The following is a 17,410-nucleotide window of genomic DNA, read 5'->3' on the forward strand; positions in this document are numbered from 1 at the left end:
TTTCCTGCTTCAATCAAGCACAGCCATCGAGCCTCTGCATCTTCTCCTCAGGAAAGGTGTTGTCTGGAAATGGGAATCTGCCCAAACAAGAGCGTTCAAGGCTGCGAAAACCGTGCTGTCTTCTTCGCCGTTACTTGCCCATTACGACCCATCCAAGGAACTTATTCTCAGTTGTGATGGCTCTTCAAATGGCACTGGGTGTGCGTTGTTGCAAACAAATGTAACCGGTAATCTCCAGCCTGTTGCGTATGCATCCCAAACCCCATCTGACACTGAACGTCGCTTTGCTCAAATCGAACGAGAGGCATTAGCGTGTGTCTGGGGCACCTTAAAGATGCACCACTATGTCTTAGGAAGACACATTACCACTGAGACTGATCACAAACACTTGTTAGGTCTCCTGGGAGAAACCAGAGCCATTCTGCCCACATCATCAGGTTGTGTACAACGTTGGACATTGACCCTTGCTGGTTATGACTATTCATTAGTTTACCACCCGGATAAGGAAATGCACTGTGCTGACGCCCTCGGTTGCTTGCCGCTTCCCGTAACCATCCCAGAACCTCCACAATCTGGCGATATCATTCATCTCATGGCTAATGTCATTCACGATGAGGTGCCCATAACCACAAAGCACCTTGTGCTACCAATAGCAATCCAGATTTGTCACAAATTAAACACTGTTATGTCAGGTACTTGGAAATAACTACTGAAAGGGACGAAACGGTACCTCATCCAGAAGGATGGGCTCTCTATTGATGCAGATTGCCTGCTTTGGAGTAGCAGAGTGATAATTCCACGGGAAAATTATCAGTGAACTCCACAATGTTCATCCAGACATAGTCACCATGAAGGCAATTGCCCGAGCCCATGTTTGATCACCTGGTTTGGATAGTGACATCGAGTCCAGTGCACACCATTGTTACACTTGTCAAGCCCATGCCAAGACACGGCCACAGTCTCCATTGGCCATGTGGTCATGGCCATCAAAACCATGGTCTCGACTACACATCGACCATGCTGGTCCATTTCAAGGGAAGCTTTTCCTTAAAGTAGATGCCCACTTCAAATGGATTGAAGCTCTCGTGGTGCCATCCTCATCCTCTGCTGTAACAATTGAAGGTCTGCGTACCATGTTCACGCAACATGGTATTCCAAACTCCATTGTATCAGATAATGGATCACCATTTACAACTTCAGAGTTTCAGAACTTTTGTAAAATGAATGGCATTAAACACTACACATCTGCCCCCTACAAACCTGCCAGTAACGGTCAAGCCAAAAGTGTTGTTCAGATCGTCAAGAATGGTCTAAGCCGCGTCAAGGAAGGGTCATTCAATCTCACCTAGCTCAACTACCGCACCAGACCACATCAAACCACCGGTCACTCACCTGCCAAGTTTCTGATGAGTCGTGAATTAAGAACACAGTTATTATTAGTGCACCCAGATGTAACGGTCGAGGTCAAGAATAACAAGTATCAACAGAAACGTAATCACGACCAGACGTCTGCATACGGCAACTTCCAGATCAATGATCCTGTATACGTGTTGAACTCCGGATGTGGAACCAGGTGGTTATCTGGCATCATTATCGATAACATTTGTGAGATGATGTTTCTTGTGAAGTTGTGTGATGGTAGATGCATGCATAAACTTGTTGACCAACTCAGGTTACGTCATGGGGAGCCAAACATTTAACCGGCTCAAGTGTCTTTGTCACCCACTCCTGCATTAACACCACCTGTGTTAACCACACAGCAGCTACAAGCAAGGACAGCCCTCCACTAGCCCTTAGAAGATCAGCTCGTGTCTGTAAGTCTCCTAAGCATCTTGATTTGTATTAAAAAACAAAAACAAAAAACAGCGGGGTGAGGGGGGGATGAGGAGTGGGGAAGATGACATGTATCAGTAGTTTATGATAATGTACGCATACATGGGTGCACCGGAGTGTGGTTAAGCAGAGTCATGTGACCCAACCATGTTTCGATGGTGTGCTGTGTTGTGCCTGTGTCCAAATTAAACCTGTTGTTCCCACTTCAGAGCTTTCGTTCCTGTCCATTGAGGACATTACAATGCGCTGGACACCAAATGGGGGCCGTAATTGAGTGGAGTGCTCGGGCTATTCATGTGATGTTGAACGGATTATTGCGCTTCAAACTACACACCAGAATGTCCCAAGCACAAGCATCTGCAGTAGTATGTGGTGTCCATTGTCCCTAGATATCTCTACAGGCAGTGGTGGGCATCCGGGGTCGGAACTGTGGTTGCAGGGTTCGCAGCAGTGAGTTATGGCGAGGTGATTGGGGCATCGTAGTGGTTGTGGTGGTTAGTGGCGAAGGTAAGCGAGCTCGGACTGATGTAGGAATTTTTATAAAGGCGTTGTAGTGGTTCTAGTAATGTTGTAGCGTTGTGGTCCGAGGTGAGCATCTGTTTGGTAATGGCGTGAGGTTTGAACGCAGAATGGCGCATATGCAAATGAGCTATCTGTTACTGTGGCCTGCATGCTAGAGAAGGTCGTGTGTGAAGTAAAGGAAAATAAGTAAAGGATAAAGAGTAAAGAATGGGAAATAAGACCTGCCTAAAAGCCCTCGCAATGCATTTTGTCCCATAAACCCACTGGAAGTAAGGAAACGGCTACCTAAAACGGATGCTCATGAAATAACTGTCTCGGGACCGATATATGTTGTGTGCCATTGCCTATGGGGAGTGCTGGCTTCCCAGAACCGCAACGGTATTTTTACAAAATGGGTAGAACCGTGCCATTATTCAACCATGTTGGTTTTACAACAGTGCAATACAAAAAGGTGTGTTATAGCCAGCTTGATTGAAACAGAAACCATCAATCTTAAAAATGTAGTATAATATATTTTTTTAAATTAAAATTAAAAAAAACGAAGCCGTTTCAATATGCGTGCTTGGTATCATGATTGAGCTGCTGTTTTGATCTGGAATATCATACCTTGCACTGTTCTTTAACCAATTCAATATGGTATTTCAAACTCCAATGAATGGACAATAAATTGATCTTCTCTGCATGTGCCATCCTCAGTGGTCTCACCTTATTTGATATTTCTTTGTCTTCTTCATCCTCATCCAAACTCAGTGTGCACCCATGAAGAGACAGCACAGTGAGAGATCCACGGAGAGTAAGGAGATACCGCCAAGCTCTCGACCCCAAATTCCCACACTGTGTCAAATCCAACACTATCAGTTCCTACGAGAGAGAAATAAGGGCGCTATATCAAATACAAAGGTACTCACAAGGCATCAATCAAATCACCAAGGTTCACAATCGTATTTACAAACCACAAGTGCATTTCAAGTCACAATCAAAATCTCTTGTTTGATGGGGAAAGCATGAGAAAATGAGACCACCAATGAGGTTTTAAAGTTTTGGCAAGATTCATTGGAAGAAAAAAAAAAGGAAGAAAAGCTGGACATAATAATTGGCAATTTATAAAAGAGAGCCCTCTGCATATCACATATGCAAAGGCAAAAGGGAAAGGGTGTAAAATGAGTTTTCATACCTTCGACTTTTCACCTGAAAAAAAAAAAATTTTTTTTTTTTACAAACTTTCACAAGCTCTGGCATGTCTCCAATTCCTCTCTTCTGTTGGAATTTCAAATGAATTGGAAGAATCCAAATAAATGCCATGAAATTTTTTTTGTTGTTTTAAAAAGGATTGATATTAAGAGGTATGATACAAAAACTTTAACGTGATTCATGCCTGATTGCTTAGGGCTTCCAGGTCTCTCTCTTGGAGGTCAAAGTCCCTGAAGCAGAGCCGCTGAAGCCGTGTTGATTTGGGATCGGAAAAAAGTTCCAGGAAGCCATCCAGCCTACCACCAACCTCAAGGACGAAATGTTCCACGTATCTGTATGAAAAGAGGATAACTGCTTTATTTTAAAGATACCTTTTATTTGTAATGCATAAGAGTTGGTGTCGAACATAAACAGATCTCATTGGGAGGGAGTGCAGAATCTACTAATTAATGTCTTTACTAAAAGTAATAAATAATTTGCACTTTCTTGATTGTTATTACAGTATTCTGTATGCAGCCTGTAGCTGCTGGTTGCATCATTGCTTGTTGCGTGGCTGTGCAGCTGATGCAGTGCCCAGTTTCCAGTAAGTTGGTACTCATTTTGCTGACCTCGGAGGGATGACAGGCTGAATCAACCTATCTGGTGGTATTTAACAGCTCGACAGAAGCTCAAACTGAAGACCCTAATATCTTAAGCCAGCCACTTTAACTGTTAAGCCAACACCAAGCTTACTTTCTTGAAGGAAAATGCCTGTTATAACTTTTAAAAACCTAATCATTAATATTATTGAGTACAGGACAAGATGAAAGACCACTGTGTCCCCCTCTCCTTGGTATTCTTCCCCCTGCACAACCCAAAATGCTGCAATGGGCAAACGACTTTCCTAAGGATATGCAGAATGTGTATAATTAAAGTATGGGTAACAGTATAAAGAGAGGCATGGACAAAAGGATACGTACGAGTTCACTAAACGATCACATATGTCGCTAGGTAGCTTGAGCCCAGGGTGCAAACACAGCGTATTTGTATCGTCATATCTGGCCAATGCAGGGACAGTTTGTACAAGACAACATTGTACACACAGCTCAGCTAGAGAACGGGGCTCCAGCCCTTCTGCCATCACCTTGGGGAAACAGAAGAACAAGTGGTGGCAAAAGAGAACAATTACTTTCCAAACTCACAACATAAACTTTTCTCAACTTCTGGCCCAATTTTCACTGCACAGACTGGTTGAGTTGACCGACTTTCTGGGCGTTTTTCTATGATCAGGAGTCAGGATCTTAAGACCCTCTTGACTTTCCCAGTTTTTGATTGGAGGAAACCACTCAGTGTGCTTGTTGAACCAGTCAGCATGTTGAGTGCAAATTAACTTACAAATACACTTAACAAACGAATCAGCTTGTCCACTCCAAAATGGGCCACCAGATTCAAAGTTTTGTGCCGAGGGCTCTCTTCAGGATCGTTACTGAGCTCAGGGCGGCTTCCAAATGTAGTTCGTTTGTCGTGATATTCCCAGGATGGTTTTTAATTCTCACTGTGAGGTTCTTCATCATTACTGGTCCAACTTTGGCTTTCCTTTAGCTTCCAGGATCTTTTCACTTCATGCTTATGGTCTTGGTATTTGGTCATTTTCTTGATTTTTGCATCATCAGTCCAAAATCACTGGTGTTATCGCCTCAATTAGCAATGCTTTCTCTTTTCTTTGTACAAAACTCTGATATCTGGTCACAATGCTTTGTTTTCGATGTTCATTCCCGATGGGATCATTAGGACTTACGTGACCAGAACTTCAATGTTTTCAGTGATTGCTTTTGGCTCATTTTCCCACAATTTTTTTGGAACTGGAATATCAAAGTTTTTGCAGATGTGCCAGCGGATTACTTTACAAACTCTGTTGTATCGTTGTGTGTACAGCTGTTCTGACACGGTTTTTTTTTCTGTTTTTTTTTCGTGTTCCGTCATATATCATTCACTTTGCTCACCCACCTCCACCCCTTATGTCTTTTTTTTGCCTCCCTCCCCACCCTTCTCCCTCCCTCTCTGTCTGTCCCCTCCTCACTCCCCCCCTCCCACACCTTATAAAATGCAGCACTCTCCTCCCACACCTCTGTCTCTGTCTCTCACACACACACTCTCAACCACCCCTCCCTCCCGCAGTGAATAGCAACGTTTGGTGAGGTGTCACGCTCCCCACCTCCACCCCCCTAACTCCCCTTTCCTCATCCTCTCTACCTCCCCTTCCCACCTCCCCTTCCCACCTCCCCCTCTCCCTCTCCTCTTTTCTCTTCTCTCCCCCTCTCTCATTCCCCCCGCCCCCACACACTTCATTGACCCTTCAGCAAAGAGACGGGTTGCATTTGCTCGTTATTAATAAACATCTACATGTTATCCATCATCTATCTATAATTTCAGCAATGTGTCTGTGTGTGTCTGTGTGTGTCTGTGTGTGTGACCGCTGTTTCTCGAAAACCACTGGTCCGATCTAATTGAAACTTGCCAGGTATATTGCTGGGGACCTGAGTATGTGCCTTTTCAAGGGTTGATATTAATCGGACAAGTGGTTCCCAAGTTATGGCCATTTATTTACAAAACCAATGACAGGACACGTTGCTGCGGCCATTTATTTACCAAACCAATGACAGGACACGTTGCTGCGTAGGCGTGGCCGATGGGAAAAGGGCGCCTTAGTTACCAATGACAAGACACGTTGCTGCGGCCATTTATTTACCAAACCAATGACAGGACACGTTGCTGCGTAGGCGTGGCCGATGGGGAAAGGGCACCTTAGTTACCGTGGCATAGGAGTGGAAATGGTCAATGGCAGCGAATGTCATGGCTGGCAAAGACAGGGAGGTAAACTTGATTTTAATTAACTCTGTGTGTGTAAGTATCACAGCAGTTGTTACTTCAATGCAAGCGATAATTCGTGGAATGATGTGAACATTCCGTACGGGCACTCACTACTTCCAGATAGTGATGACTTATTGTATTCTAATAATTTCTTGATTTCTTATGCGCATTTATAGATAAACACAATGCCCCAATCCAGTCGTGGTTTACGAGAACGAAGGAACGGCCTTGTGTGGTTGTTTGAAAGTTTTTTTTGCACGTACGGCCACGCACGTACGGCCACGCACGTACGGCCACGTGAGAGCGAAGGAACGGCCTGTGTGTGATTGTTGTTTCTGGCACGAGGTTTGAAATGTTTTTTTTTTGTTTCTTTTTTTTGTTTTGTTTTTTTGCACGTATGGCCACGCACGTACGGGCACGTACTACTTCATTATAATCAAAGTAATTCGGTGTTGAAATTCTGAGAAAAAATTTTTCCAACACAGCTGAAGGGACAGATGACAGCATTAACAATATAATGTTTAAGTTATTCAAGGTCCCTTGATTTGTTGGTGTCGACTTTACTTCTTTTTTTTAAAACCCCGGAGATAAAAATCTGAGGGTGTTAAGTCGGGTGAACGAGCAGGCCATTTAATAGGTCCTTCTCGACCAATCCAATTGTTGGCAAAGTTTAATTAAAAACCACTTTAACAATTCCAGCAAAGGAAGGTGGTGTTCCATCCTGTTGAAAGATAGCTCTTTGTAGCAAGTGGAGATTTTCTTGAATTTGCGGAAAGAAGAACTCTCGTATCATGTTGAAGTACGAAATGCTGGTGACAGTGCATTAATCAAGTAAGTGGGGTCCATATATGTGAGAACATGACATGGCACACCAGAGGTTTACTTTCAGTGAATCCCTTTTGTGTTCATGCAATTCCATTTGATATTGTCCACCCTTTTCGTTCTCACTTACCCCTCATTGTAACCTGCATCCCTTGTTTGTCCATCTCCATTTACTTTTGCCCTCTGCCCTGCTGTTGCCCCCCCCTTCCCCTCTCTTCTGCTGTTCCCTTTGTTATGTTGTGTCCTGATTTGTTCTGTGCCATCACTTTTCCACAAGTCAAACCATGTAAACATACATAAGGAACAAAATAAATAAATAAATAAATACCAAACGGATTTTCTTCTCCCAATATCCTACCATTGTGATGATTAACTTTGCCTGATATGTGAAATGTGGCCTGGTAACTAAAAAGGTTTGATTAAAAAAAAAAAGTTTGCCTGATTCTGTCCGTTCAATCAATTATTATAAATATTTCCTTGTTTCACAATCCTCTTTGAAAAGTTTCTGAAATATTTGGATTTCATAACATTTAAACCTCAATTATTAACCTCCGCCATCGAAGATCAGAGATTACTGTTTTCACCCCTTTCTGTTTGTTACTTACGAAATCTAAAGATTTCGTAAGTATATTGATTACTTCCGTTTCTGTTTCTTTGTTTGTTTGTTTGTTTGTAGGCACGATAACTCGAGAACGGAAGAAGCTACCAATGTCAAATTACACCACGTGATTGAGGAGGGTGATGGCTAGCGCTGATTAGATTTTGGTCAAAAATCGGTCAAAGGTCAAGGTCACAGTGAGGTCAAACATAATTCCGTAAATTCACGTGGAGAAATGGAGTATTTTTGGTTGTCAGCTTGGTTGTCGAAATTTTGGTAAAAATCGGATGTTTTGGAGACGTTTTAAGATTGTATAAAAAATATTTCACTCGACGCGTCACGGGTCGTCCCATGATGCAGTGTGCTCGAGCAGACGCGTCGTTGAGTTACGTTAAGGTTTTGCATGTGCGCGCTGACGGTGTTTTCGATAAAGATGGTGTTTAAAATGATTTTTTTTTATCCCAATAAAGGTTATCGTCGGATGCCTGACTTGCTAAGACGTCGGATTATGTAAGGATTGTTGGTGGATGGTCGAATATTACGGTTTTGTGACTTTGATAAAATGATATTAAATAAATGCGTGGAGAAATGGAGATTTTTGCTTCGCTCGACGTTACGAGTTCGTTTTAACTTCGATTTTAATTTTGTCTTCGGTTTTTGCGATCGGTTAGGACGCTTAAAACTCGGTTGTCGAAATTCTGGAAAAATCGGATGTTTTGGAGACGTTTTCAGATTGTATAAAAAAATATTTCACTCGGCGCGTCACGGGTCATCCCATGATGCAGTGCGCTCGAGCAGACGCGTCGTTGAGTTACGTTAAGGTATAATTGCGGGGAGAAATGGAGATTTTTGCTTCCGTCGACGTTACGATTTTTGATGGTTTGATACAGAATCATCATATAAACTTCTGGTTTGCGTCGCTACCTTCTCTGGAGACAGCTTTTATTCGACAAGGTCAGAAGTTAAGTTGACGATTTCGTAAGTACCAGTCTGACTGCTTGTTTGTGTGTTTGTTTGTTTGTTTGTTTGTTTGTAGGCACGATAACTCCAGAACGGAAGAAGCTATCAATGTCAAATTACACCACGTGATTCAGGAGGGTGATGGCTAGCGCTGATTAGATTTTGGTCAAAAATCGGTCAAAGGTCAAGGTCACAGTGAGGTCAAACATCCAAAACATTCGATTTTTGGTGGTTTGGTACAGAATCATCGTAGAAACTTCTGGTTTGCGTCGCTACCTTCTCCAGAGACAGCTTTTACGATACAAGGTCAGAGGTCAAGTTGACAATTTCGGAAGTACCAGTCTATGACTGCTGGTTTGTTTGTTTGTTTGGAGGCACGATAACTCGAGAACGGAAGAAGCTACCAATGTCAAATTACACCATGTGATTCAGGAGGGTGATGGCGAGTGCTGATTAGATTTTGGTCAAAATCGGTCAAAGGTCAAGGTCACAGTGAGGTCAAATATTCGATTTTTGATGGTTTGGTGCAGATAACTCGAGAACGGAAGAAGCTACCAATGTCAAATTACACCACGTGATTCAGGAGGGTGATGGCTCGTGCTGATTAGATTTTGGTCAAAATAGGTCAAAGGTTAAGGTCACAGTGAGGTCAAACATCGAAAACATTCGATTTTTGATGGTTTGGTACAGAATCATCGTAGAAACTTCTGGTTTGCGTCGCTACCTTCTCTCAAGACAGCTTTTATTAGACAAGGTCAGAGGTCAAGTTGACGATTTCATAAGTACCAGTCTATGACTGCTTGTTTGTTTGTTTGTTTGTGAACAGTATTCAGGAAAAACTCCTCTATGGATTTTGACGAAACTTGGTCGGGGGATTAGGTATGGTCCAAGGATCATGCCATTAGATTTTGGACTTGGTCCAAAGTCCAATATGGCAGCTATGGTGGCCATTTTGAAAAAAATATTTGAATTTTTGTTTTTGCATTTCTACATGTTTTAAGTGATTTCCAACCCCCCCCCCCAAAAAAAAGAAATTGTTAGACGAAAAAATATTTTTTGTAACTTTTTTTTTAAACAAAATTTTGATTTCTTTTTTTTCAATTCTACATGTTTTAAGTGATTTCCAACCCACCCCCCCCCCAAAAAAAAATTTTGGAGAAAAGAACTATAACTCTGTCAGCACTGTTGACATCATATTTAATGAATAAGATATAAGGATCACTTGAGTGACCCAGCAGTATTGGAGGCGGAGGTTTTGCACTCTCCCGAGTGCTCCCCCTCTAGTTTCCTTTCTAATGTTTTTATCTACCACACTATTTTTTTTTATACGAGAACGGAAGAAGCTACCAATGTCAAATTACACCACGTGATTCAGGAGGGTGATGGCTCGTGCTGATTAGATTTTGGTCAAAATCGGTCAAAGGTCAAGGTCACAGTGAGGTCAAACATCCAAAAAAAAGTTATAACTCGAGAATGGAAGAAGCTACCAATGTCAAATTAGACCACGTGATTCAAGAGGGTGATGGCTAGCGCTGATTAGATTTTGGTTAAAATCTGTCAAAGGTCAAGGTCACAGTGAGGTCAAACATTCGATTTATGATGGTTTGGTACAGATCATTGTAGAAACTTCTGGTTTGCGTCGCCACCTTCTCGAGAGACAGCTTTTATTAGACAAGGTCAGAGGTCAAGCTGACGATTTCGTAAGTACCAGTCTATGACTGCTTGTTATTTTGATTTTTTTATTGAAGCAAGTGTAATTAACTTGTTTTTGTTGATTCTTCTGCATCGATTATTATCATGACAATTTGTATTTCTCACATCATGCTGTATTTATTGCTGTCGGTCTTTATACTTTGACAGCTTTTCAATCTCTTTTACTGTGACATCTTGGTCAGATGGGATTACTGCATCTATCACAGAGCACTGTTTGTTCTTATCTTAAATAATGACGCTAATATTATTGGCTTTGATGTTCGGCACATTGCTGAATTATTAAATTCGGGGCCATAAACACATGAAGGAGTGTGCAATTGTCGCTGGCACATTATTAACGTTCCATATTCTTGTCCAAATGTGCAGGGGCACTGTATCAGCTGCACAGCCTTGCATCACTTACGTAACTAACAGGCCAAATTCACAATTGAATCTTAGTGCAGTATAAATTCACTTTTAATAACACATGGAATGGGGAAGGGAAGTGGAGATGTAAGGTGAGAATACAAAAACTAAGAACTGCGAGAGAAGTGCTGTCAGGAGGAGAGAGAATGAACATGTGTGAGTGGGTTGAAAAATCTGACATTATTACCTCCACCACCAAAGGTGAAGGAGGTTATGTTTTCACCCCTCTCTGTCTGTTTGTTTGTTAGATTTCGAAAGTATATTGATGACTTCCATCCTCGTTTGTGTGTTTGTTTGTTTGTTTGTTTGTTTGTTTGTTTGTTTGTTTGTTTGTGTGTGTGTGTGTGTGTGTGTGTGTGTGTGTGTGTGTGTGTGTGTGTGTGTGTGTGTGTGTGTGTGTGTGTGTGTGTGTTTGCAGGCACGATAACTCGTAAACGGAAGAAGCTACCAATGTCAAATTACACCCCGTGATTCAGGAGGGTGGTGGCTAGCGCTGATTAGATTTGTCAAAATCGGTCAAAGGTCAAGGTCACAGTGAGGTCAAACATTCGATTTTTGATGGTTTGGTACAGAATCATTGTAGAAACTTCTGGTTTGTGTCGCTACCTTCTCTAGAGACAGCTTTTATTAGACAAGGTCAGAGGTCAAGTTGACGATTTCGTAAGTACCAGTCTACAACTGCTTGTTTTTTTGTTTGTGAACAGTATTTCGGAAAAACTCCTCGACGGATTTCGACGAAACTTGGTGGTGGGGGGGGGGGTAGGTATGGTCCAAGGATCATGCCATTAGATTTTGGACTTGGTCCCCTCCACCCCCCCCCCCAAAAAAAAGAGAATTTTTTTTTTTGCATTTCTACATGTTTTAAGTGATTTCCAATTCCCCCCCCCCCAAAAAAAAGAAATTGTTAGAGAAAAAAAATTTTTTGCAACTTTTTTTCAACAAAATTTCGATTTCTTTTTTTTTCAATTCTACATGTTTTAAGTGATTTCCAACCCACCCCCCCCCCAAAAAAAAATTTTGGAGAAAAGAACTATAACTCTGTCAGCACTGTTGACATCATATTTAATGAATAAGATATAAGGTTCACTTGAGTGACCCAGCAGTATTGGAGGCGGAGGTTTTGCACTCTCCCGAGTGCTCCCCCTCTAGTTTCCTTTCTAATGTTTTTATCTACCACACTATTTTTTTTTATACGCCCGATATATATATATATATATATATATATATATATATATATATATATATATATATATCGGGGCGTATTATGTGATACCGGTCGTCCGTCCGTCTGTCTGTCTGTCTGTCTGTCTGTCTGTCTGTCTGTCTGTCTGTCTGTCTGTCTGTCTGTCTGTCTGTCTGTCTGTCTGTCTGTCTGTCTGTCTGTCTGTCTGTCTGTTCCTGTCTGCACTCTAACTCCCAAAGTTTTCAACTTTCACGTTTCATATTTGGTACATAGGTACAGATTGTGGAGACGGTGTGTCGCGACATACGTTCGTCATCTAAAGTGGTGGCCATGGCAACCGGGATGCTGTTTTCCATCCGTTCCTGTCCGCACTCTAACTCCCAAAGTTTTCAACTTTCACGTTTCATATTTGGTACATAGGTACAGACTGTGGAGACGGAGTGTCATGACATACGTTTGTCATATAAAGTGGTTGCCATGGTAACCAGGATGCTGTTTTCCATGTCATCGCACAATTCTGTATATACCTTCTTATTTGGGCATATATTGTGCTCACTTGCGCTCTTGTTACTGATTACAATATACAAATACATATATTGCTTTATAATTATACTTCACTGCAATGCTTTATAAAAAAAATATTAATTATTAGACTCATCTATTAAAAACGATAAATGTATAAACAGGTGAGCATTGGGTGGCTTTGACACCAACTCTGGTTTTCTTTTTGCATTTCTACATGTTATAAGTGATTTCCAACAAAAAACATGCCAAAAATATAATTGCGGTTGATTTGGAACTTCAGGTGGATATACCCACGTAAAATCAATTTCTGTCTCAAGGAATCTAGTTATGACAAATTAATTGAGTAAGTAAAAGTTAAAAGTAAAAGGGAAAGTTGCAATCGATAACTCTGTGAGCACTGTTGACGTCAAATTGAATGAATAGGATATCAGGTTCACTTGAGTGACCTAGCAGTATTCGCGGCTGAGGTTTTGCACTCTACCGAGTGCTCCCCCTCTTGTTTATGAAGGATTTCATGAACAGAGATCTTCAGAATGTGTAACTATCTTGTATGTGTAACTATGTAACTGAAGATAGTGATGCTATCTTCTCCACCTCCATCTCCTCTTCCCTTTGTAAGGGTTGAGGTCCTTTGACACCATGCTTCTGCCGGGCCCACATTACTCCACCCCCTCTGTCCTCAGCCAACTCTTTCCACTCTCTTACCACCCCTACCTAATAGATATCCCTCCTGACACAAAATTCCCATTTCAGCCACGGTCTCCCTCTTTTCCTCCTACCTTGCTCCCTCAACTTGTCCATTCTCTGACATTCTCTCTTCCTCTATCCACACCAAGTGTTCAACCCATCACAGTCGGCATTTCACCAAACTCTTCCCTCAATCCATACTCCCATCCACCCTCTTCACTCCCGCAATCCTCCTGACCCAGTTGTTCTCACAAACCAGCAGCCTCTGTTGTTGTCTCTCCGTCAGTGCCACCGTCTCCAGACCGTAAAGGTAAGCTGGCGTTATACACGACATTCGAGCCTTCCCTTTCAATTCCCTCGAGATCTTTGTCTGCCATTACTCTCTCCACTGTCATCCACCCGTTCACACCCACCTCAATCCTCCTCTACACTCTACACCTTATCATCCCCGATCACTGTTCTCTCCCAGATACTCAAACATATTTCTCGTCTCATCTCCTTTTCTCCAACTTGATATTCATTTATTTTCTCTGCTGCCCGACCCACCTCACTTCAGTCTTCTCCATACTCTTCCTCAGCCCATGCTTCCCAAATACTGTTACGAATCTGGAAGCTTTGTGCACACAGACAGCAGTCCCTAAGCTTAGTTATTTCGATAAGTGTGTGTTTATAGTTAGGACCCCCTACCCGTGTCTAATGGGATTTACATGTGTGTGCTGCAAATTACTAAATAGTCAGGGTTTTTGCAATACAAATCGAGCCTCCAGCAAACCCAACCCATCACTCCTTCACTTTGCACATCACTCCATTACACACGCGTGTCCAGCCACGTACGTGGGCAGAGATTTCCATCGCCTCAGATCGAGACTCTGCCCAGGAAGGCAGGGGCGTGCCCCTTGTCCAATCAGGCCACAGAAGGCGGTTTTCCCATGACACGCCGGCAATGAGAGTTGAGATGGCCACAGAGGGCGATTTTCCCATGACACGCCGGCCAATGAGGGTGGAGGCCACCTCAGAGGGCGATTTTCCCACCCCAGGCATGAAGGAAATATAAAGAAATGCCAGGCTGGGTGGAAAAAGGTGTGGCATAAGGATCGAGGTGGTGGAAGTCATCATCGTGGTGATCATCATCATCGTGTTGCGGGTTCGAGTCCCGCCGAGCTGGATTATCGTCGCCTCTGATCTCCTTGACCTTGGTCGATTGGTGCGTGGCCGGTTGGAGAGTGTGGTGCCTGGTGCTTGGAGCGGCATTGTGTTGCGGGTTCGAATCCCGCCGAGCCGGATCGTCGAAGACCACACGAGGTGCACAGGTCCAAGCACAGGCTCTGGTCTCTAGCTCACCTGTCCTTGAGCTGGAGGCCTTCAATAAAGACCATTGGGGTCCATTTATATGTGTGTGTGTCTGTGTGTGGGCCCGTCTTCAAGTAGCAACTGAATAAGTGCTTTTGCTTGTACATTGACTGCATTTCTTATAGTCAGATAACTCTGCTCTTTGTGTGTTCCCTCCCCCCCCCCCCATTATAAATAAATCCCCTGTTAAATGTTTCAACTCGTTTTTGTGTTTCTTTCATTGATTTAGCATGCTGCGTGTTGAGAAGTAAATAAATTGTGCATTTAATAGTAAATTGTGCAAGTAGTAAATTGTGCATTTGGACTGACGGACCTCGGAAACCATCCGCTCGGGGTGCGCACGATTCGAGCACACTACTGGCTTGTTCTGCTCGAGCTCCGCCGAGGGTGAATTTCCCCAGTAGTTTGGACGACGTGGGTATTTAGGTAAATTGAAATTGGCAATCGACCCTATCCCACGCGGTCGACCTATTGGCGATCTTCGGTCCGATAAGGGACCCGTCGGCTCCGGAGTTATCCGGGGTGACGACCTATAAATTCCAGGTGTTCGGTGGAGCCGACTCTACTGCTCCACCGAGCGGTCGTTATCGCCACCGAAACTCGGCCCCACAACAATAGCTCCTTCCACTGTTCCATCTCCCACTGACTCTCCACCAAAAACTGGAGAGAGTCAGATCGTCCATCCCCCGCACCCCCACCCCCCTCGACTCAAGCTCACAGAATTTTTGGAATGATTGAAAGCATTGAAGTTGACGTCAATAGTATGTTGAAGATGGGCTGAACTCATTCACATCTTCAAAATCCTTGAAGGAATTGACCACAACGACGTTAGGATGTTCTTTGTGATGGAAGAGAGAGCTCCATAACAAGAAGCCACGACATGAAGATTAAGAAACTGCATTGGAGCTCGCAGATAGAATTAAAGAAATAAATAAAAACTAATTTTTCTCACACAAGTGCCAACAACTGCAATATGTTGTCAAGACAACGATAATTAACCAGTTCAAGCGGCACTGGAGCTACATCAGGATTATACAGCCATCCGTTGAAGTCAAGCCCATTCGGGTAATTGGAACATGAACGAGGGTACAATTGGAACATGAACGAGGGGTACAATTGGAACATGATCGGGGGTACAATTGGAACATGAAGGGGGGTACAATTGGAACATGAAGGGGGGTACAATTGGAACACGAACGGGGGAACAATTGGAACATGAACGAGGGAACAATTGGAACACGAACGGGGGTACAATTGGAACACGAACGAGGGAACAATTGGAACACGAACGAGGGAACAATTGGAACACGAACGAGGGAACAATTGGAACACGAACGAGGGAACAATTGGAACACGAACGAGGGAACAATTGGAACACGAACGAGGGAACAATTGGAACACGGACGGGGGTACAATTGGAACACGGACGGGGGTACAATTGGAACACGGACGGGGGTACAATTGGAACACGGACGGGGGTACAATTGGAACACGGACGGGGGTACAATTGGAACACGGACGGGGGTACAATTGGAACACGGACGGGGGTACAATTGGAACACGGACGGGGGTACAATTGGAACACGGACGGGGGTACAATTGGAACATGAACGGGGGTACAATTGGAACATGATCGGGGGTACAATTGGAACATGAAGGGGGGTACAATTGGAACATGAACGAGGGAACAATTGGAACACGAAAGGGGGTACAATTGGAACACGAACGAGGATACAATTGGAACATGGACGAGGGTACAATTGGAACATGGACGAGGGTACAATTGGAACATGGACGGGGGTACAATAGGAACATGAACGGGGGTACAATAGGAACATGATCGGGGGAACAATAGGAACATGAACGAGGGTAAAACGGGGAAGAGGGACTTGGTTCCTCGACCTGCAGCAAATCCAGGATAAAACGGAAATGGGAAAGGGGCTTTGCCATCCCACTAAAAATGGCCTTTTCCTTTGATGAAAGGAAATTAAAGAAAATATTGTCTCTGACAAAGATTTATTTTTCGAAAAATCGTTATCAAGAAGAAAACCATCATCTTCGGTAATACTGAAATGGACAGCTTGATCGTGGGAACCAAAGACGATCACTATGGTAGTTGCTATAAAACCGACGTGCTGAGGAATCGCTTTTTCAGGCACAAATTCTGCTTCTGAAGCGACGAAATGAGCACTCGATGCGCAAGCGAACTGTCGCTGCTGCCAAATGAAAATAAAAAATAAAAAATAAAATCCTCACCATCAAGAACAACTTGCGAAACCACGATCCTTTTATTCCCTCCCAGCACCTCCCGTGTTTAAGTTCCGGGGTCCGGTGATGACGTCAACCAACAATCATGTCCGAATGACGTCACGTGACTTCTCGTTTCGATTTGCGCGTTGACGTCACGCAATCCGTCTCACCGACGGCGTTGAATCAGTCACAGACGCAACTGATGCGTCTAATCGCTGAACCGGACAAAACTACTGGATATAATTTAAAACGACCCTTAATTATACAGGAACATTGGTTTTCAATTAAAATAATCAAAATTGTAAAAAGGAGCGAAAAGAAGGAAAATTATGTCGATTATTAGGGTTATTTCGCAACTTGGCGGTGATTTCCGGTCAAAGCAACAGGAAGTGTGAGGTGGACAATTTTCTTTTGTCCGAACCAAATATATTAACAGAGGTACCCTAACCACCGTGAGGACGAGGTCAAGTGATCTTTGGATGAGCACCTTCAAAGCAACAGTGATTTAAAAAAAAAATTCC

The 17,410-nt window shown here is 43.1% G+C and overlaps 1 protein-coding gene across 4 annotated transcripts in view; it reads right to left on the minus strand.

Moving 5' to 3' along the window:
* The window catches only part of ZER1 (zyg-11 related cell cycle regulator), a 77,769-nt gene extending 60,730 nt beyond the window's left edge, over window positions 1-17,039 (minus strand). For 2 of the 4 annotated variants that reach the window (XM_085895810.1, XM_085895802.1), the window contains exons 1-4: window positions 16,896-17,039; window positions 4,506-4,669; window positions 3,731-3,878; window positions 3,061-3,216 (exon numbers count right to left, since the gene is read on the minus strand). In XM_085895810.1, the coding sequence (XP_085751936.1) occupies window positions 3,061-3,216; window positions 3,731-3,878; window positions 4,506-4,669; window positions 16,896-16,898 (471 nt within the window). In that variant the 5' untranslated portion in view covers window positions 16,899-17,039. Of the gene's footprint in view, window positions 1-3,060; window positions 3,217-3,730; window positions 3,879-4,505; window positions 4,670-16,895 lie in introns of those variants that run through there. The other 2 variants (XM_085895830.1, XM_085895820.1) reach the window with 2 other exon arrangements.
* Between the last annotated feature and the right edge of the window lie 371 nt (window positions 17,040-17,410).

This window comes from Eptatretus burgeri, chromosome 1 (genome assembly GCF_056783735.1).
Source record: "Eptatretus burgeri isolate ZD-2024b chromosome 1, Ebu_testis_v1, whole genome shotgun sequence".
In the NCBI taxonomy this organism is placed as follows: domain Eukaryota; kingdom Metazoa; phylum Chordata; class Myxini; order Myxiniformes; family Myxinidae; genus Eptatretus; species Eptatretus burgeri.